Source organism: Salvia splendens, chromosome 11 (assembly GCF_004379255.2).
Source record: "Salvia splendens isolate huo1 chromosome 11, SspV2, whole genome shotgun sequence".
NCBI lineage: Eukaryota > Viridiplantae > Streptophyta > Magnoliopsida > Lamiales > Lamiaceae > Salvia > Salvia splendens.
In genome coordinates this window covers 1,177,818-1,199,720 of record NC_056042.1, presented here as the reverse complement: position 1 = coordinate 1,199,720, position 21,903 = coordinate 1,177,818, and the positions used below count along the sequence as shown (strand labels likewise).

The 21,903-nt window shown below is 38.9% G+C and overlaps 3 protein-coding genes and 1 pseudogene across 3 annotated transcripts; 3 read left to right on the top strand and 1 right to left on the bottom strand.

Annotated features, from left to right (window-relative positions):
* Nucleotides 1-655: 655 nt before the first annotated feature.
* LOC121755586 (acyl-coenzyme A oxidase 3, peroxisomal-like) lies at nucleotides 656-6,152 on the top strand. The gene is made up of 12 exons (XM_042150907.1): nucleotides 656-1,156; nucleotides 3,397-3,514; nucleotides 3,600-3,707; nucleotides 3,781-3,953; nucleotides 4,048-4,147; nucleotides 4,425-4,499; nucleotides 4,583-4,713; nucleotides 4,799-5,054; nucleotides 5,159-5,305; nucleotides 5,450-5,554; nucleotides 5,621-5,722; nucleotides 5,785-6,152. The coding sequence occupies exons 1-12, from the start codon at nucleotides 696-698 to the stop codon at nucleotides 6,031-6,033; spliced, it is 2,025 nt and encodes a 674-aa protein (XP_042006841.1). The 5' UTR covers nucleotides 656-695; the 3' UTR covers nucleotides 6,034-6,152.
* A 2,940-nt stretch (nucleotides 6,153-9,092) lies between these two features.
* On the top strand, nucleotides 9,093-10,045 carry LOC121756022 (annotated as a pseudogene).
* Nucleotides 10,046-10,112: 67 nt separating this feature from the next.
* LOC121756388 (proteasome subunit alpha type-6-like) lies at nucleotides 10,113-12,606 on the bottom strand. The gene is made up of 9 exons (XM_042151935.1): nucleotides 12,377-12,606; nucleotides 12,136-12,230; nucleotides 11,966-12,047; nucleotides 11,498-11,594; nucleotides 11,134-11,192; nucleotides 10,947-11,029; nucleotides 10,642-10,737; nucleotides 10,435-10,494; nucleotides 10,113-10,358 (listed from the first exon to the last, which is right to left on the bottom strand). The coding sequence occupies exons 1-9, from the start codon at nucleotides 12,450-12,452 to the stop codon at nucleotides 10,266-10,268; spliced, it is 741 nt and encodes a 246-aa protein (XP_042007869.1). The 5' UTR covers nucleotides 12,453-12,606; the 3' UTR covers nucleotides 10,113-10,265.
* Nucleotides 12,607-18,645: 6,039 nt separating this feature from the next.
* LOC121756242 (prohibitin-1, mitochondrial-like) lies at nucleotides 18,646-21,636 on the top strand. Its single transcript, XM_042151736.1, has 6 exons — nucleotides 18,646-18,777; nucleotides 19,446-19,630; nucleotides 19,882-19,998; nucleotides 20,484-20,654; nucleotides 20,766-20,978; nucleotides 21,119-21,636. Exons 2-6 carry the CDS (start codon nucleotides 19,454-19,456, stop codon nucleotides 21,311-21,313), a joined length of 873 nt encoding a protein of 290 aa, XP_042007670.1. The 5' UTR covers nucleotides 18,646-18,777; nucleotides 19,446-19,453; the 3' UTR covers nucleotides 21,314-21,636.
* Nucleotides 21,637-21,903: the final 267 nt, after the last annotated feature.

The window sequence follows — 21,903 nt, the reverse complement described above, 5'->3', positions numbered from 1 at the left end:
TATTTGACAAATGTAAATTTAAGCTAGTTATTTCAATTTTAAAATGAAATACAGCTGTGGAATATATGGAAGTGTGTTGGTGGTTGATGGCCTTAAAATAGAACTAATTAACTAGATGCATTATTTTTACACATTTCAAGAAAATTTGATGACGACATAAATCCACCAATATTTTCAAAAAAGAAACAAAACGACTAAATGAAAGGCTAAATTAGACGTATGTACATCATGGGAGATGATATCCGCCATTTGTACCGGGAAAAAAAAGATTTCCAGTGATGGGAAAGACGCGTGAGGCTCTCGCATCTTTGATAAACCAAACACGCGATGGTCTCTTGCGTGTATACAAAACACGCGTTACTCTCATGTTGTTTTAATTAAACACGCATCAAGCTCATGCGTGTTTGAAAACACCCGATCGGGTGAATTTCTAGTTTCAAACACCCGGCCGGGTGAAATATTTAAAACATGAGGAGTCCAGAGAGAACACCCGGTCGGGTGATTTTAACTTTTAAATCACCCGGCCGGGTAGGCTCACGCGTCTTTCCCATCATTGGAAACATTTTTTTTCCGGGTACAAATGGCGGATATTATCTCCCATGACGTACATCCGTGGAATTTACCCATAAATGAAACTACTATAAACCTCCTTACTTCAAAATCTTCAATCCAATCCGATCACAATCATCACCACCATGGAAAATGCTAATTTCAGAACCCAAATTCTAACCAGGCACCTCCAAAATCACGCCGTCGACTCATCCTCCGGCGCCGCCGTATCGCGCGCGCCGTGCCTCAGCTACGCGCCGCCGGAGGCCTCCGCGTCGTTCGATGTGAGCTCGATGCGGAAACTAATGGACGGCCACAATTTGGGGGAGCGCGACTGGCTGTTCAATTTGATGGCGCAGAGCAAGCTCTTCAACCCGAGGCTGAGGGGCGGGAAGGTCTTCGTGGCGCCCGATTACAATCAGTCGATGGAGCAGCAGCGGGAGATGACGATGAAGAGGATTCAGTATCTGCTCGATCGCGGCGTGTTCGAGGGGTGGATGACGGGGACAGGATCGGAGGCGGAGATGCGGAAGCTGGCTCTGTTGGAGGTGATCACGATCTTCGATCACTCGCTCGCGATTAAAATTGGTGTTCACTTCTTTTTGTGGTATGTTTGTTTGCTTTTCCGATTTGGTTTTGGTGAAATTTTGTAGGCTCACCGTTTGTGGTGAATGAGTATATATCTATGAGACTTTTGATTTTGCTCTGTTTAGGTGGAAAAATAGGAAATAAGTATGATAACTATAAGTTAAGGCCATCCGCAACGCGTCTCATTGCTGTCTCTATCTCGTCTCGGAGAGACGAGACGGCGTTGCAGCCCCCATCTCGGTCTCGTCTCGGCGGGCGTCTCGTCCCGAAGGGTGGGCTGGCGAGACGTCCCGCCACGCGCCATCGCCACGTGGCGCGCTGGCGCTAGGCTTGACGCCCACTCGCCGGCTCGCGAGTGGGCGTCGTCACGCTGACGCAATAAATTATTATTATTTTTAAATTCGATTTTAATAAAAAAAAAATTACAAGGGTGATGTTACCGTTTTTTACCGTTCAACGGTATTTTTTTTTAACTCTATAAATACTCATCTTTCATCCTCATTATACACACAAACACACATCTATTATTCTCAAATCATCTCTCCTTCCTCTCCAATTTTCATCTCAAAAGGTCCGGCGACGGAAACTCCGGCGGCTATGACTTGAACACGTTTGGCAACTGGGGGCATGTACAATGTCTTTGGTGGTTCCGGTTCGTCGACGCCGAGCACCCAAGGCTCGTCGACACCGACGGCGTACCAACCACCCCATTTTGATGTGGATGCATACGCTCGTCCCTCCGCCCCGAGGTATTCGCTGGGAATGTCAAAAAATTTTGCGGAATCTACAAGAATGAAACGGCGAATTACCAAAGCGGAGACAGTGGAGCCGACATTCTGAGAGCGGTTTTGCGAGTCTTTTTTGACGACAACTGCAAAGAATTCAAACATGTCGATGTTTGGGAGGCGGTCGGAGACGTTGAAAGGTGGGCTGGCGGTGTCCAGTCCAGCACGGGCTCGAGCTCGAAACGCACGAAGCACACGGCGGGTGGCCAATACTCGTCTAGTGAGGACGGGTCAGACAACGCCTCACAAGAGGTTGATGGCACGACCACAGATGCAGGGGGGTCCTCCCGTGGGCTCCGTCGGCCGCTAGGGACCAAGGCGGCGAAGGCAGCTAGAGGGAGGAGTGCCGAGGCAAATCAAGCCAGACGGGCACGGTCTCGGGCTCGAACACCCTATTGTCCATGTACTTGACCGTTACGATGGTTGACACTTCCCACATGATGCTTCCCCAATATCAAACACATCTTGCCGGAATTGAGTTTATGGCAAGACAAATTGATATCCCGCCTCCAGGTAGCTTGAGTGCACCGCCACCGCCTTCGGGGATGATTCGCCGGCGGAGTAGTTTTTATAATTTCTATAAAATTGTATTTTAAATTATATAATTTTTTTTAGGATTTTAATTATGTTTTTTTTTAATTTTATGTTTTAATTTTATTTTATTTAATGAAGTGTGTTTTTATTAATTGAATTTGTTGGAAATAAAAATAAAAAATGAAATTGAATGAATAGTTAAGGGATGAGATGGTTAAGAGATGGAGGGTTGCATGTGTTGTCTCTTAGTTAAGAGATGAGATGAAAAGTACAGTGGAGCCCAAGTGGGGCCCATGAATAGTGAAGAGATGAGACGGATAAGATATAGCGTTGCGGATGGCCTAAGCTCAGCTTTTTGAAGTTGCATTGGGTGAAATGGTGAAATCCAAATTAAGTCATCTTAGTTTATGGGTTAATTGCTTGTAAAATTAAGAAGAATAGGTCATTTCAAAAGTTCTCAATTGTTCCATCCGACCAAATTTATTAGTTAAGACTTTATGTTTATGAGCTTCAAAACGGTGTGGTTTAGTCCTTGGCGTTGTCACATCAATATACGTTTGTGCCACTGTTCATCTACATCACCAAAGTTTTACATGTTTGCACCAACTTAGCATCGTATTGTCTGGAAAAACAATGTCTTATAGTTGTGATTTTACTGGCGATTAGCCCTTGGTTTATAAACCGGAAATGAAAAAAGGGGAGAAATTTCAAGATTTTCTGGATTTGATTGTTCTTGACACATTTGTAGTGCTACTTTTAAGAAGGGAAAAATGGGAACTAGTGTTGCAATGGTGAACTCGTTTGGATTTCTGGAGAAGAATTGTTGGAATGTTTTTATGGTTCATTTTGTATATTAAATGTCTCTTTTATTCTACTATGATTGATCTGTTCATTTATTAGAGAAAATTATTTGAGATTTATGCAAGTGTTGTTGGTTTAGGGGTGGTGCTATCCAGTTTTTCGGTACAAAAAGGCACCACGATAAGTGGCTGCGCGCCACGGAAACTTACTTGATGAAGGGATGCTTTGCAATGACGGAGTTGGGACATGGAAGTAATGTATGTCTGTAGAATATTGATTTGCAGCTTATTAATTTGAATTGTTATCTTGAAATCTTGAGGCATTTGGATTCCATGTGCTTAGGTTCGAGGCATAGAGACAATAACCACGTATGATCCTAGAACTGAAGAGTTTATCATCAACACTCCCTGCGAATCAGCTCAGAAATACTGGATCGGTGGAGCAGCTAACGTACTAATTCAGGCTATCTTTTTAACATACCACTGTTTATGCCTAACAAGGTCTTCGTTGGATGATTTTACAGCACGCAACGCACACAGTGGTCTTCTCGCAGCTCAACATTGAGGGCAAGAATGAGGGCGTCCATGCGTTTATCACCCAGATTAGAGATGCAGATGGCAATATCTGTCCCAATATCCGGATCGCTGATTGTGGACATAAGATTGGTTTGAATGGTGTTGACAATGGTCGAATATGGTAAAAGAAGCCCCTTCTGATTCCGTTGGATAAATGTTCCCTTTCTCGTCCCCTAGTTATTTTTGTCTCAGACCTTGGTGTTCTGTATCTTCAGGTTTGATAACGTTCGCATACCCAGAGAGAATATATTGAACTCCGTTGCTGATGTTTCTTCGGATGGAAAATATCTGAGCGCGATAAAGGACGCTGACCAGGTTAGGGTCGATAAGTCCATTTTATGTCAGCTTCAGTCTAAATACCATAAGCTAATGTTTACTACTTTGAAAGTTTAAATGAGAACGTGTTCTTGATCTTCTTTAAAAGGACAGTCCGTGCCCGCATCGAACCTCTTCTTTGTAATTGTTGGCAGTGCTGAATCTTTCACTGACATTCACTTTGCTTTTAGTAGTGTTCTGTGGCGATCTTGATAATTTTTTTCGAGTAAAACACGTGAAACGAAAGTGCTATATTAACGAGCATTAATACATGCAGAGGTTTGGTGCGTTCATGGCCCCTTTGACATCCGGGCGTGTTACAATAGCAGTTAGTGCCGTTTACATGGCAAAGGTGACTTGTATAAGGAGTTTGATTTTTGTTCCAGTTTGCACCTATTTCTTCAGTAATTTGATGACTTTGATTTCTTTCAACAGATGAGTTTAGCTATTGCCATAAGATATTCATTGACAAGGAGAGCATTTTCAATTACACCGAATGGCGCTGAAGTTCTTTTGCTCGACTACCCTAGCCATCAGCGCCGCCTTCTGCCTCTGCTGGCAAAGACGTAAGCATTTACATATGCAGGATTACTTCCTCTTGCGAACCAATATGCGTTTTCCAAAACAATCTCTGCCTTTTGTGTGCTGCAGATATGCCATGAGCTTCGCTGGCAACTACCTGAAACTGCTGTATGTTCGGAGGACTCCACAGTTGATCAAAACACTCCATGTAGTTTCAAGTGGCCTCAAGGCAGCACTCACGTGGCACAACATGCGAACTCTTCAGGAGTGCCGGGAGGCGTGTGGAGGGCAAGGGTTGAAGACAGAAAACCGTATTGGTCAGCTGAAAGCTGAATATGACGTGCAATCTACTTTCGAGGGTGACAACAATGTCCTTATGCAGCAGGTATGTGTAGTTCACTCGTTAGTGATAGTGTTTATGACTTGTTCGGATGAAACTCATCAACAAAGTTCAGACAACTGAGGAAAGATATATATCACTTCGCGCAGGTTAGCAAGGCACTGTTAGCAGAGTATGTCGCAACTAAAAGGAAAAACAAACCGTTCAAAGAGTTAGGTCTCGAACACATGAACAAACCTAGCCCTACAATTCCCTCGCAACTTTCGTCTTCCATAGTGCATAGCTCGCAGTTTCAGGTATAGAGATCTTGCTTTAAATAGATTACTCCCTTGTCCCACCATAATAGTTGAGTCGTTTTCCTTTTTCGGTTGTCACATTGTAGTTGAGCTGTTTCCTTTATTTTGAAGCATTTCAGAGTTTTAACTTTTCATCTGTAACAGAATGATATCTTCTGCCTGAGAGAAAGAGACCTATTAAACAGGTTTGCTGCTGAAGTCTCCAAATACCAAGCTCAGGGAGAAAGCAAAGAGTCCGCATTCAACGCGGTAATACTGCATCATCTCGAGTTCCAATCCTGTTTCTAACCCGTAGCGTATACCTTTCTTCTGCAGAGTTATCAGCTCGCTGAAGATCTGGGCAGAGCCTTCACTGACCTCGCAATCTTGCAGACTTTCGTGGAAGCTGAGAACAGTGCGTCAGACGCATCCTTGAAGGTACGTCATCTAAGTTTAACATTCAATCTGCATGAATCCTGAAGCGTTCGTAAACAATGCAGAATGTGTTAAGCCTAGTAAGGTCTATGTACGTTCTGGTCACTTTGGACGAAGATCCTGCGTTTCTCCGGTATGGCTACTTAACAACGGAGAATGCTGCAGTTGTGAGGAAAGAAGTTGCGAACCTTTGCAGTGAAATCCGGCCACACGCTCTCGCCTTGGTGGATTCTTTCGGCATTCCTGACGCTTTTCTAAGCCCTATCGCGTTCGACTGGGTTGCAGCTAATGCTTGGTCGGCGTCTCAAGACTAGGTTAGGAGCGCGATTGGCCTCGTCTATGAAGGTACTGCTCGAATCGAGACTATATATATGTATGTGTGTAAAACTATTCACAAGACTAAATAAAAAAAAAAGTGTTTTCAAAGACTGTATATCCTTGTCTCTTCTTGGAATCAAAGGTCTCACAGGGAAAGAATTAGTATTCCCTCCATTCCCTCATAGTTGAGGTGAAACTTTTCGGCACGAAATTTAATAAAAATATGTTGAGTGTGTTAAATAAATAGATAAAAAAGTAAGAGAGCGAACGAGTAGAGAGAATAAAGTAAAAAGTAAATAAAGTATAAAAAAAAGTAAGAGGGAGTAAAGTAAAGTAAGAGAAAATAAAGTAAGAAAGAGAAAAAGGTAAGTATATATGGAATAATTCAACTATGGGGGAATCTCCTGAAATAGAAAAATGACTCAACTAAGGGAACGAAAGGAGTGCCATTCATTTGATTTTTTTTTTTGCTTTTCTATATAGCAAGAATGGGAGCATACATATCTCATGGCCAAACATACTATTTCCTAGGGGTGGATCGGTACGATATATCGTACCGAGAGTGTCTACCGCATATCGTACCGAAAATAGCGGTATTATAAAATTCCATACCGATAAGTATACCGAAAATTTGGTATGATAATTTTCAATATCATTATCATACAGTTATTGCGGTATACCATACCGTATTACGGCATACCATACTTTTACGGTATACCTAAATACAGTACGTCATACCGTAATACCATTATACCTGTTATAAAAAAATCTATTATAATTTTATATCCGAAATATAAAAAATAACATTTCCAAGTGTTTAACTATTTAAAAAAAGTCCAAAAAAAATTTTCAATAATCCAAAACAACCAAACCTATACCCAAAATATTTAAAATAACATTTCAAGTGATCAACACTATCTTCATTTCTCGCAACCTTGTTGTCTTCATACTCACAATCCCACAATAAATCTTTGAAGATGTCGTCCTGCATTTGACAATCTTTATTAATGGTCGAGCATAATCACAATGGCAAATACTATGAAACAACCAAACCAAAATAAATATATGAAGTGTAAAATCCATATATCGACACCACCTAATTAACTATGAGGATGGAATGATTAAACTTAAACTTGATGAAACCATCATAAGCTAACTACTAATATTATGTGCCAAATGAAAGTAAAGTAAAATAATAGCAACATAGAAATATATTAAATATTTTAAATTTATATATATTATCCCGAAGATTCGGTATACTGTGGTATACCGCATATACAGTATACACCGAAGATTAGGATATTTGATATCGTTGACGTACCGAAAACTTTCCTATTGAACCGGAAGTTATTATTAAACCGGTTTTTTCCTAATAAACCAGTTTTATGGCTGGCCATAATATGGCCACATAGACTTACCCTATATTTATTACACTAAACCACTTTCTAAAATTTAATTGACTATTGATTATCTTCTTTTGATATTACGTTAGAAAATGGTTAAGACTTTACCTTTAAACAATGATGTTCCACAAAATTTGCCTACACAATCACGTGAATCTCTTGGCTGTATACTTAATCATTTGAAAACACATTTCTTGCCAATATGATTCTATCAAATCTGATTTGTTCATTTTTATCCTTTTAATTATACAAAAACATGACTTGTTTAACCTTCAATTCCTAGCCAAATAATCAAAACAAGAGGAAAATATCTTTTATTTTGTCATATGAATTTTTGATGAAAAAAGAGGGAAGGGAAGCTAAAATAGAATAAAGAAAAGTAAGAGAGAGAAGAAAACCAGTAGCTCATAGACTTTAGCCACTTGGATTTAGACTTCAAGGCTTTGTGTGATTGTAATTATTTGTTGAACCCCAAAATTGGGAAATTGTGGATTCACCAACATTTGCACTACTAGAGCTACCTTCTTCCCGCCAATTACTACTTGGACTTGGAGGCTTTTGTGTCGAAGTAATTATTTGTCAAACCCAAAATAAAAAAATCGTGGATCCGTCACCGTCTACTATACTAGAACTAGTAATCTAGGCAATATGCATAATGTATTAGGCAAGTAAACAAAAAGTAAACCGTGTATCTCGTTGGTGCATGCTATAAATGACTCTATTATTAACCACACTATTTATGACACTATATCTATTAGAAATAAATAAAACTAGTCTCAAATGGATGGGCTTTTAGAACTACACCTTCAAATTCATAAACACAATGTCACTAAAATGCGCAATCAACCTAGGAATATCAGATATCATTGGATGGGCTTCTAGTATTATTAGTTCTGTTGGGCCTTAACTTTTATTGTATTTGCTGGACTAGTATTAAATTTTAAATAAGCCCAAGGGTAAACAATTACAATGTTGTCGAGCCGAGAAATTCTTTTTCACCAATTTTGCTCTATTCTTTTAATTTACTTACTACTTTTTTTTCATCCCTTTTTTTGTTCATTTTTTCCATGAAGAGTGAGACACTTGTCACCAAATCGTCCAAATTATAATTCCTAAAAGAATATAAAGTTTGCAAGCACAATAATTTCAATCAACTCATCTTAATATTAATATTTCATGGATAAAATATTTCAAGTACAAATACTATAGTTAGTTTGCACACAATCTTCATTAATTCATCGATTTCATAGATTTCATTATTTAAAATTATTTTTCATTATTTTAAAAAACGTAGAATCAATTAAAAGATAAATAACTAATTTACAACAATTATATTAGTTTTGATTCTAATACATATTTTTATAGATGTATTTTGATTTTGATACATCATTTAACTTGATTTATTTCTTTATATCCGTGCTCACTTGTTTTCAAATTTTAAATATAATATTAGTTTTTCTAAATTTGATTGATATATTTTAACTTTTGGTTCGGTTCGACTTTAAATAATTGAACAAAACAACAAATCGAATTATATATATATTAATTATTTTTAAATATTACTATTAATATTTTAAATAATTTAATAATATTATTATTTTATTACATTTCAGCACCGACTAATTTGTATTTCTGGTTCTGTCCCTGAGCCTATGACAATTTCTTATCTATATGAGGCCCTCTCCATCAACCCGGCCAAATCTAGGGCTCTCTATCGCCTCATGCGCATGCTCGTCCGTTCGGAGTTCTTCGTTGAAGTCGGCATCTCAGACGGCGACGAGGGCTATTGGCTCACCTCGGCCTCGCGTCTCCTCCTTAGCCACAACCCCTTTTGGGCGACGCCATCCTGTCGCGTGGTGGCGGATCGCCTGATGCAGGAGCCGTGGCACTATCTGAGCGCGTGGCTCAAGGGCGACCGCCACCTCTCGCCGTACGAGATGGCCCATGGGACGACGTTTTGGGACCACGCGGAGCGCGTGCCGAGGCTCAACCGCTTGTTCAATGAGGCCATGGCTAGTGATTCGAGCCTCGTGAACCATGTGGTCCTGAGGGATTGGGGAGATGGCCAGGGCCATCTCAGTGGCGTTCCCGGAAATTGCATGTGTGGTGCTCAATCTTCCACATGTTATCGCCGGCTTGAAAGGGAAAGACAACTTGACCTACGTTGAGGGAGATATGTTCGAGGCCATCCCCCAAGCTGATCTTGTCCTGCTCAAGGTATGGCTGTGATTTCATCATTTTGACAAAATCACACAACATCTAAAATCATCTTCTCCTCTTTACAAACGGAAATCAGTCTATACTGCACGACTGGGACGACGAAGACAGCGTAAAAATACTGAAGAAATGCAGAGAAGCAATAGGCAGCAGCAGCAACGAGAGAGGCGGGAAGGTGATGATTATCGACATGGTTCTGAACAACCATGGAGGTGGAGATAAGGCCATGGAGGATCAACTCCTCTACGACCTCGCAATGATGACATATCTCAATGGGAAAGAACGGGACGAGAGAGAATGGGCAGCGGTGTTCACCAGTGCTGGATATACTGGCTACAAGATTACTCGAAGCATCGGTATGAGGTCTCTCATAGAGGTTTATCCATGACAAGGAAATGTCATGAAATATAAAAACTATCTTTGATTATTGACATTTCATAATTATAAGCACGAGATGGAACAATAATGTCATTGAGACTGAAATATACTGTTAATTATAAAGTTGAAACATTGGCCATAAAATGATATGAATAAAGTTGAACTACTATCAATCATCAGACATAGTTTATGAAATCTGACCACCGCACAATTTGCCAAACTAGATCAGATTAGTCGCGCTCACTGATTGCGGTCAGGTGCTCGTCGATTTCGTCGGTCGAGAGAACTTTGAATACTTGATCCTCTTTCCTCACAACACCAACCTGCAAAAGTTATAATGCGGAGTATTAAAAGTCATTTTCAAGAATTCAAACATGCCGTACACAACTAAAAGATTACCTCGATTTCACTGGCCTTGAAATCCTCCTGTAGTACAGATTGTAGAGCTGAAATGGCAGTCTGAAATGGAAAAGTTGAAAATTCATTTTGTCTCAACCTTGGAATAGTTTGGATAGTTACAAGAGCAAAATAAAATTCTTTGTTAACATTCAAATAAAACTAATACTATCAAATAAAATGATGTCAAATGTAACACTATTTTTTTACCTGCACAGTTTCCTCATAGGTGAACTCAGGGTCATTTTTCATCTTCTTTTCTAAGAAGTTAATAGCCTCTTGCTCTTTCCCTCCAGCACTTGTTGCCTATCAGAAAATAAATTACATTATTTATCTTAATCAGAAAAATGAGCTACAAACTTCTCATTAAAAAGTCTAGGGAATTTGTGCAGAAATTACAAAAAAGTGAAGGAAACACAACAAAACATCTGAATTTGAGACAGAAATATCAGCAATCAGAAAATGAAAGATTTAAAAGTTGGGAACAGATGCAGGGACAGGAACTTCCTAACTACCTTATGACCAAAAAAGTGACCAGCGGGATCACACTTGAAAAGCTGAGGACCTTTCTCTTCATCGATACCCAATATCATGGCAACTTTACACAAAAAAGAACGAAATTAGTGCAGAGAAACATATAAATTATATAATATGAAGAACAAACACAAGAAAGGCTCGTTGAGGATGAGACGAGCAACAGACCTACACCAAGTGGTCTCATGTAGGCATGCTGGGTGTATACCTGAGACTTGTCTGCAATCCTACATTGCATCAGGCAGCTAGTATTACTACTGGGAGTTGACATTAGCACTAGCACGTAATCAAACAATCTTGAAAGCAAAAAGGAATATTACAACCATATTTGTACGGTTTTCAAATCACTACTACTTTGCATTCACAAAACTAAATCCAAAAAAAACCATGTGAAAACTATTCCATATTAGTCACTTGAGTCAGGACTCAGACCAAATATTTGGTGGCAGAAGAAACTATACTATAATGGAAATAAAAGGGCAAACGAAAAACCAAGGATACTTTAAGTAACACTAATTGTGAACTACCATACCAGCGTGCCAATACATCAACTGGCATTTCATAACCATATCTAAAGCGAAACTCGGCAGCCTCATTCCTTGCTTGTTGCACCAAAGCCCTTGCATCAGCTATACACAACAGGAACAAATTGAAACCAATTTTCAACAAATAAATGTCGAGGAAAGTAAATCTGCATTCTCCCATTCTCTAAATATCGTTTTCACCACAAGCATGTAAATTTACGCTTAATCAAAGACTTCACTAACACACGAAAAACTATTCTCAACCGCCAAATTTCAATTAATCCAATACCTTGCATATGTATAAGGTATCACCTAGAGCCTAAACAGACACTCAAACCTTTTGAACTGCATTAGAAAATCAAATCTTCTTCACCAGAAAAAAATTACTAATAACAGCTCAACTTACACAGAATATTCTCATTTCTTAGCAAATACATAATGAATACATGCACCATCGCAGCTAATGAAACAATTACCTGTGATTCCAGTAGCCAATAAACCAAGGTACTTAGTAATAGGAAACAAAAGCGTGACGCTAGTCTGATCTAAGAGCTTGTCCTGTTCACACAAAATTCAATATAAAAAAACTCCACAACAAAAATAATCTAAATACAAAAACAAACCATCACAGACTAAAAATCCCCACCGGCACTTTCTTCTGAGTAACAACACACACTGAGTCCTTCCCGCGGACGCCGATCGAGGTGACTCCGGCGGCCTTAACGGCCTTGAAGGCATATTCTGCACAAATTAGGGCAACAGAAGCTCATAAACCCTAAATTATAAGAATCCGCCGAGAAATGGAACCACAGCCACAGCTGAGCTAAAATTAGGGCCTCCGGTTGTGGAAATTGAGAAAACACATTTCATTGAAGTGGAATGCTTACCGACTTGATAAAGCCGGCCTTCCGGAGAGAAGATCGTAATGTGTCGATCGTATCCACCTCCACTCCCGCGGCTCATTCTTCAATTTTTTCACGAAATCGGAAGTTTTTGTTTGAATTATTCGTTTTGTCGAGTGAATTCCTGGATTGATTAGATTGAATTTGTAATTTTGAAGTGTTTGTGATGGTGTTTATTCTTCATACATGTAGAAGAAAGCTTTGTGCACAAGGCATGAAGAAATACTCTATTAGAGCATCTCCAATGGCGGCGTCAGCGTAGGCACGCCGATTTTTCGCGGACGCCGGTGCTGACGCCGAACCATTGCAGCCGGCGTCAAAATCGGCGTGCCTATGCCGATTCTTGGTATGACGCCGATTCTGACGTCGATTCTCACGGCGCCATTGTAGGCCCCGAATCGGCGTCAGAATTTTATTTTTTTAATTCGAAACACTATATATACGCGCTTTGGATGTCATTTTCATTCGCACCACTTGTATTAACGAGTACTCTCTCTATCTTAATTTCTGTACAAGATCAACAACGAGAAATGAGTAATGCCGGTGGTGGTGGTAGTGGTGGGGATGCTGATGAGTACGAGCGTATGATGAACGAAGAGCTAGATGCCTATACGAACGGTGAGGTTGATCGATGGTTGGAGAGTTATATGCAGCCGGCGGTACCTCGCCCACGACCAGTTGTCCACCGTCGACAAGTGGTTAATCGTGATCATGTAGCTGCACATCAACGCCTGTTCACAGATTACTTCGCAGAGGAGCCGCGTTTTAACGCCAACCAAAAGGATTTAATTGAAGAGTTGTGGGCGCGGATGATTGCAAGACGTTAGTTTTATTTTAAATTATGTAATTTTTTTAAACGTACTTTTAAATTTTTGTATTTTTTTAAAAATTAATGTACTTTTTTATATTATTGTACTTTTTAAAATTTTAATAGTATTATTCAATTTTTCCGTATTTGTCTCGTAAATTAAATTCCGTATGTTGCTACGTCTGTAAATTAAATTATACTTGTTATTAGTGATGTGGATAGGCTATGAGAGGGCTATTGCATGTCCAGATGATGTGGCAGGAGGATTTTAGTGCAGATGATGTGGCAGTGGGAAGGCTATGAGAGGGCTATTGCATGTCCAGAACCATTGGAGATGCTCTTAGCTTGTGGCCCGAGCCTAAAGGTCTCGGGTACGAACCCACCGTGCCACAACTTAAAGTTTTTGTCATACTAATATTGAATAGTTAAGTGTAAATAACTTAATAATATATTTAGGTGGCGTTCGGTTGTCATGACTAATATCATGAGACTATCCATCTAAGATTAAATTGTGGGATTATTTTAGTTAGAGGGGCCTATGACTAATTATCATGAGACTATCCATCTAGAAATTGAAGGGTTCAATCTTATGAACCAAACATGATACATATTTAATCATGAGATTTAATTTAGCCAACCGAACTTCCCCTTAGATTAGTTTATGTTTTTATTATGATGAAACATAAATAGTTTGCTAAATATCATTATTTTTAAAATTTTGATATATAGAAAAGGGTGAGGAATAGACATAATTTTAGTAAGGTTCAATGCGGATAAAATAAATCATCAATTTGGTATGTTACGCTTATCCCATAATCAGTGGCGGACGCAGAAAAATTTCTTAGCAATGACTTCATTATATAATATTAAAAAGTAATATTCCCCATCCACTTAAGGAGACTCGTTTTCTTTTTGAGACGCCCACTTATACTGATCCATTTCTTTGATTAGAAACATCATCATCTATTCTTTTTTCTTTCCTTACTTAAGACTAAAAAAACACTACATAAAATCTCATGTCTAAAAGAAAACTTCACTTTATAGCAGGACAAAAAAAGTATATCATCAAAAAATTAGCGCAGTTCATATTATATTTGTATTTATTTTTACTAAAACGGTGAATATTGAGTACTGAGTGTTCTCACAAATTAAATTATACTACTCCCTCCGTCCCATTCAAGATGATCATATTCTTGAGTGACACAGAATTTTAGGTGGAATAGTTATTTGTGATAGGCTAGAGTGGAAAAGTGATTGAACATTTTAATGATGAGAGAGGAGAGAGGAATTTAATTCAAAATATAAAAAGTGGACATCTTAAATGAGACAAACTAAAAGGGAAATATGGACATCTTGAATTGGACGGAGAGAGTACTTTTTAAAGAGCGTAAATGTTATTTGAATCAACTTCTAACTTTGAAAAACTTAAATTCAAACTTAGAATAAAAATTTTAACCCAAATATTTTAAAAGTCAAGAAAAGCAATCTATTTTTTAATAAATCAGATAACTTTATATATATGAATTATACTAACTACACATCCAATCATATTTTTTATATTTTATTCTCAATTTTTCATAATAAAGTAAATATAAAGAATTACTATAAAATATAGACATTTACATAATTGAAATAAAAAAATAAAGAAGAAAAAATTGAACTTAAAAATTAAAATTGGTCCATGATAAATTTTACTGATTATATAGGAATAAGTTAAGCCACTAATAACTTTTTCGGTCGACCTCAATTGTTTTTTTTTCTTTTTAGTCAATTATTATTAATTTTTAATACTATCAAATTATGGATTTTTAGTGAATTAACTAATACTGTAATTTTTAAAGTCAATAAACGTAATAGGCGCAACATTCAATAAAGCAACTGTATAATATAATAATATAATATTAAATGTTATCTTCTTCCTTCTTCCTTCTTCCTTCATCTTTCAGAAATTGGACGGCCATTTTTCCTCAATATTTTCTTCTGCAATTTTTCAATTTCCAGGTTTAATTTAGCCCTCTCTACCATTAAATTTTTGTAGATTTAGTCTTCAAGGGCATTATCTTGGCAAGGGCTGAAGCTTGCTTTAGAAATTTTTTAAAAAAATTGAAGTAGAAACAAGGCAAAAAAAAAATGTTGGCATGTGCTTAAGCCCTCCCCTCCCCTCCCTCTTACTGTGTCCGTCACTGCCCATAATTATGATCAATCCCATAATTTTAAAAATCAATCAAGAAATTTATGAAGTTAAATTTTTTCCTCAATTATTCCACAATAAAAAAAAATCGATCTACATGCATACATTGTTGGTGTTTTGTCAACAAAATGACATCACTTTTTATAAGAACAGCACGCCATCGTGTAATTCAATACCGATTAAATTCGCATATAATTTTTCGATATCATATTATTAGAGATGCCCACGGTTCGAAAACCGGCGGTTCCGGTTCGGAACCGCCGGTTCCGGTTTTGGCGGAAGCGGAACCGGAACCGGACCGTGAGGCTATTTCACGGTTCCGGTTCCGGTTCGAAAACCGGGCGGTTCCGGTTCCGGTTCGGAACCGCCGGTTTTCCGGCGGTTTTGGCGGTTCCGGTTATTGAACCGGCGGTTTCGCCGGTTCAATAAATTTTTTTTTTTTTTTTTTTTTTTTTTAAATTTGAAATTTGGCTTTATACAACAAATCGGAACAAGACAATGCATAATTCAAGCACAAATAAGACGAATAAGGAGAAAATGAAATAAATTTTATTGATTTTGAGTTGTAAGTTGTAACGGACAACGATACATTACAATTTACAATACATAAGTATACAATACAACAACATACAACAATGTAATATAATTTACAAGTGTCGTCGGGCGTCGGCTCGTCGCCTCGTCGGACTCGGAAGGTAAATTTAAAAAAAAATGAAATGGGGGGGAAAAAGGAAAAATTGAAAAGGGCTTGAGATCAACTTAAACTTTCAAAGTTAAACTTTTCAAATTTAAGTTGAGTTGCCTACGTATCCACAATTTTATTGAGGAATCAAAGCCCACGTAGTTCTCTTACCTTGGGATCAACCCTTTTTTCTTGCAAAATGTTGCCCATTTTCTAAGCAAACACATATCAACACGCTATATACACATTGCTACATTTCTAATAGGGGCAATTTGATCTTCCAAAGCAATCAATGCATCTCGAACACACATAGTCAGAATATTATTCAAGCATCTAGCATGGAAAAAATTAGTACTAATAGATCAAATTGCCCCTATTAGAAATGCAGCAATGTGTATATAGCGTGCTGATATGTGTTTGCTTAGAAAATGGGCAACATTTTGCAAGAAAAAAAGGTTGATTCCAAGGTAAGATTTCATAGATCATTCAGGATGCGGCTAAGTTGCGCCTTCTTTTCCATGCATTGTCGAACAACGGCTCGCGTCATTGAAGTTCGACTCAATTTTCTTGCAGCGGCATTATATACTTGCCGCATACTCGACTCAAAAGCATCGTTATCAAAAGCATTGAATGGAAAATGTTTCATAACGGCAAATCTAGACATCACATTAAGAGCATTTTTGTGATCATATTTCAAAAGAGTATTGCTACACATACCTGATGTTTGGGATGAACCCGTCGTCCCACTTCCGACTCCATGTTGAAAGTTGAGTTGAGTTTGGGTTGGAGCGATACCAAACTCGACCGGATGCGCTTTCTCCAGGTGACGGGTAAATGTACCGTACCCTCCACCCTTTCGGAATGTGTATACGTTTTCGCAATAGTTGCAATACACATTATAAGTGTTTGGATCGTTACTATCTTGTACCCTCTTGAAATGTTTCACGAAGATGTTTGAGGTTAAAGACCTTTCAGCTGGTCTAGGAGGTTGAGGAGGTTGTCCACGTCCACGACCACCACGACCACGCCGACTCCTTGGTGGTGGTGGGGGTGGCATTTCTTGAACCTCTTCTACCTCCTCCCCCTCCTCCTCGTCGTCATCATCATCATCATCATCGTCTTCATCAACATTCACGGGGGTTGGACTTTGTTGGGAATAGGCACCGCGACCGGGAGCACCACTACCGGTACCAACATAAGCATCGCCTTGGTATTGAGAGCGAGAGAGAGCAATAGCATGTGCCACATCTTGCTCTTCTCGAGCCTACAAAATAATATTTGTATTGTAAATACAAAATAAAATTATGAACAATAATGAAATGTAATTCAAAATTAATGAAATTAGTAGATAATAAATATTAACCTGCCACTCATCCATGTTCATTTGAGAAATTTCATCAATAACGGATCTCCGAGATGGCCTCTTGGCCTTTCCCTTTCCCTTATCAACACGACCTTCTCGGGATGAAGACATATTGGAATGGTATGTAGAAATGTAGAAATATGGAATAATATATTTTTTTTTGTTTTAGTAATTGAGAAAGAAAGACAACTTATAGAACTACGGGAACAAGTATAACTGTATAAGTGTATAACAATGCGTAATAAGAGTAGCAATTGCGTAATTAAATGGAAGCACAATAGCACAAATGAGAAATTGGAGACAAAGAGAGAGAATTGAGAGATTGAAGAGAGAAACTCTTATTAACACAAGAGTGGGGTGAATGTAAATGAGGATAGAGGGGGGTATTTATAGAAAAAAATGAGGGGGAAAATGGAAGAATTCGAATTTGAAATTTAAAAAAAAAAAAAAAATTTGAATTTTCACAAAACCGGCGGTTTTGGCGGAAAACCGCCGGAACCGGCGGAACCGCCGGTTTCCGGGCCAAAACCGCCGGTTTCCGAAATAAAACCGCCGGTTCGGTCAACGAACCGTCTGCAAAAGCTGCTCCATTGTCGCCTCGTGATCCGCGCCGCCTCGAAAGTCACTAAACCGGCGGTTAACCGCCGGTTAACCGCCGAAAAACCGGCGGTTTCGACCGTTTTTCAGCGCCGGAACCGGCCCTCATCCACCTGCCTCGATTTCAGCGCCGGAACCGGCGGTTCCACGGTTAACCGCCGGTTCCGAACCGTCCCGAACCGCCGGTTCGGTGACGGTTCCGGTTCGAAATATCTTGAACCTGAACCGGACCGCGAACCGAATTGCGCCGGTTCCGGTTCGGGAATATTGCGCCGGTTCCGGTTCCGGTTCCGGAACCGCCGGTTCCGGTTCGGCGGTTAACCGCCGGAACCGGAACCGGTGGGCATGTCTACATATTATATACCCTCCATACTACCAAAAACATTTGTCATGACAACAAATTCATAGTACTATTTTTTTAATAATTTTAGAATCATAAGACTAATAAAAAATTAATCAAATAAACATGATTGTCAACCATTAGGCCCAATAAGATAGTACATATTAAATGGGTTTCAGCCCAATTTATCTTTAAGGATATTAAATGGGTTTAAGCCCAAAACAGAAAATAAAGGATAGGAACAGACTAAGAAAAAAGAAAAATGAAAATTACCAGAAATAGAAATTAGAGAATAAAAACCCTAACCCCTTCTCCAAGCTCCCTCTCTCTCACTCTAAAACCCTTCTCACATTTTCTTCATTTCTCGCTTCTCTCCGCGCATTACATTTCGTTTTCTTGATCAAGGTATGTAGATCTGCTGCTACTCCTTCTATCAACACTCTGTTTTGTGCTTTTATTGTGTATTAAACGGTTGATGTGTTTCCACATGGTTTGGGTTTGAATTTACTCGTTTGAATATATCTGTCATTGAATGAGTAATCTCTGCTACTTCATTTTCGAATTTCAACATCTTAGGGGAGGAATTTCTGGTGCAATTTCATTTTTGAGGTGTGTGAGCGCGTATGCTCGCCTCTCTTGTATTTTAGTATTGTTACTCATCTGGCTCCTCGTGAACCAGCCTCTGAGCGTTGTTTGCTTTCATTTTTTAGCTCAAAATTGAGGTATTTGTTTCCTGGATTTTTTTTTATGCTTGCGTTTTTTTGGGTGGTTAATGTACGATTCATAGCTCATTTCCTCCTTCTCTGGATCAGTAGTACTCGGTTTTCAGTATAAGCGTGAAAGATCTTTGATTCTTAACTCCCGTTTATTGGCTACTGGAACCTTGAAATAATGTTCCCTAAAGTAATGTGGTACTATAATTTATGGCAATTATTTAATGATTGTTATGTAGCTTATATGTAACACAGTCGGCAAAACTGATGGTTTGGTCAGATATGACTTTTTGCCTGGATTTGATCCTCGCTTATTACATGGAAAATTAATTGATGACGTCTCTCTTTAATATGTGGCAGATTAAAAGATGAATTTCAAAAATGTCAATGTACCCAAGATGCCTAGCGGGAGTGGGGCCTCCAAGCTAATTTCGTTTGGGGCTATTGCTGGGCTTACTATATACGGACTTAGTAACAGTCTCTACAATGTCGAGGGAGGGCACCGTGCTATTGTTTTCAACCGCATCTTGGGGGTGAAGGATAAGGTTTTGTTGCCTTAATCTATGTCAGACTTGACTCTAAATGCTCTTTTTTATAAGATTATGCTCCCTATTTAATTTTTCAATGCTAGGAAATGATGCCTTGGTGCATGTCTCATTTCTCTTAATCTGAATTTGGTTTTAACTCTTGTGCTCTTAAATATATTTGGCTTTGTAATGGTGCGGTCAGCTATGTCTCCTCCAACCAAATAGGAATATTTCTGATTATGTTTTTGTTTTTAATAAATGACTTATAGGTCTATCCGGAAGGGACACACATACTGGCCCCATGGTTTGAAAGGCCAGTGATCTATGATGTCAGGGCACGACCTCATCTAGTGGAGAGCACATCTGGCAGTCGTGATCTTCAGATGGTAATCCTTATTCTCTCTTTGCTGGTGTGTGCATGTTAATTCTCATTTTTTATTGACACCACCCACCCTAGCCCTTCTACTCTGCCTGCATGTTTTCAAATAATCTATTGTGGCTCTGCCACTCATCACTTTTTTGAAGCTAGAGAAAGTGTCATTTTCTCTATCTACCTTGGTACCATCCGAACAAACTATAGACAATATTTTTAGCTATAAGCCACCATCAGTTAATATCCATGTCACTCTGCAACCACCTACTTTTGTTGAAAGGATGGAGTGCAAGCGACTGATGAATTTTGTAGCATGTTATTATGCCCTCACCGCATGTTTGGTTCCAAATTTCTAGTTGCTCTCCATACTTTCGTCCTGTACCTCATTACCATCTGAGGTGTTTCTTGCGATAACCGTGGTGTGCTTAGAATGTCGTTTAATTTCTTGCACTATGAGAGAATTGAACATCTAATTGGTTCTCTATATGCTTGCCACAGGTCAAGATTGGTCTTCGAGTTCTCACCCGTCCGGTGGCTGATCAATTGCCAACCATTTACCGGACCCTTGGTGAGAATTACAATGAAAGGGTCCTGCCTTCAATTATTCACGAGACTCTGAAAGCTGTGGTTGCCCAATACAATGCTAGCCAGCTTATAACCCAGAGAGAGGTAGAGTAAGGCGATCTTAAATTGAGGAGTAGTATTAAGTTTATATATTATGCATTCTGTATGCAATATCAGCCCTTTTTTGCTGTACTGATAGTAATTTACTTGGTGTAGAATGTAAGTAGGGAAATACGGAAAATCTTAACAGAGAGAGCTGCCAACTTCAACATGGCACTGGATGATGTGTCAATCACTAGCCTAACCTTTGGAAGGGAATTCACTGCTGCCATTGAAGCTAAACAGGTAGCTGCACAAGAAGCCGAGAGGGCTAAATTTGTGGTTGAAAAGGCTGAGCAAGACAAACAAAGTGCTATTATTAGAGCTCAGGTAAATTCCTCCTCCTAACTGGTATTTCTGAGCAATCATACTTATTTTCCGGAATCTTGTCGGTTCAGTATACCACACTCTATACATACGGTCGGGGTCTTTTGGGATTCATTTGAACTTTACCTCATTCTTGTCTCCAGGGAGAAGCTAAGAGTGCTCAATTGATTGGTCAAGCTATTGCCAACAATCCGGCTTTTATCACGCTGAGGAGAATTGAAGCATCCAAGGATATCTCACACACTGTCGCCACTTCAACCAACAAGGTGTACCTGAACTCCGATGAGCTGTTGCTGAACCTTCACGATCTCAACAAAGATCAAAGCGCTAGGAAGTAGACAACCCTCGAGATGATTTAGCTTCATGTGTGTCCCCACCAGGTCAAGTCATAGTACAATGGGACGTTCTTTTCTTGTACTCTGCAAATAGCAGATTTTGGATACATGCTACATTGGTGATTGCAAGTTTCGCGAGAGTCCTGTAATGTTTCGGATACATAATAATTGCTGCATGGATTGATTGAGCGTATTCAGGGCAACGTAAAATGTTCGACATTTCTGCATCACATTTCTCCAAACGATGGTATATTTTTGTCGTTTTGATGCTTAAAAAGTTAAAATCGTGTATATCTTTGGTCTTTCAATGTGTTGATTCATTTTTATGTTTTGCTTTTCAGATAATCGTGTTTTCTGACTTGCATTTTGAATAGCTTCTTCAGTTTTTGACTAGGGATATGAAATTCGGATTTTGGATCAGAATTTGGCTCGATCTGAAATCCGAAATGTTGAGAAATATATGAAAATTTGAACCTAAAAATAAAAATCTTCATGGCTAAATCTGAACTGAAAAAAGGTGCAGTTCCAAAACAAGTTGGAATATGAAATACTGTAATTTTATATCACTAGCAACAATTAAATGAAAAATTATT

Coding starts and splice junctions, on each gene's coding strand:
- LOC121756242 (XM_042151736.1), top strand. CDS start 19,454: ATGAATTTCAAAAATGTCAATGTACCCAAGATGCCTAGCGGGAGTGGG. Junction 19,999..20,483: donor GCAGTCGTGATCTTCAGATG/GTAATCCTTATT, acceptor TGCTTGCCACAG/GTCAAGATTGGTCTTCGAGT. Junction 20,655..20,765: donor AGCTTATAACCCAGAGAGAG/GTAGAGTAAGGC, acceptor TACTTGGTGTAG/AATGTAAGTAGGGAAATACG.
- LOC121756388 (XM_042151935.1), bottom strand. CDS start 12,452: ATGAGCCGCGGGAGTGGAGGTGGATACGATCGACACATTACGATCTTC. Junction 12,048..12,135: donor TTACTCAGAAGAAAGTGCCG/GTGGGGATTTTT, acceptor TTGTGTGAACAG/GACAAGCTCTTAGATCAGAC. Junction 10,738..10,946: donor GTCACTTTTTTGGTCATAAG/GTAGTTAGGAAG, acceptor ATTTTCTGATAG/GCAACAAGTGCTGGAGGGAA.
- LOC121755586 (XM_042150907.1), top strand. CDS start 696: ATGGAAAATGCTAATTTCAGAACCCAAATTCTAACCAGGCACCTCCAA. Junction 3,515..3,599: donor AGTTGGGACATGGAAGTAAT/GTATGTCTGTAG, acceptor CCATGTGCTTAG/GTTCGAGGCATAGAGACAAT. Junction 5,306..5,449: donor TGCATAGCTCGCAGTTTCAG/GTATAGAGATCT, acceptor CATCTGTAACAG/AATGATATCTTCTGCCTGAG.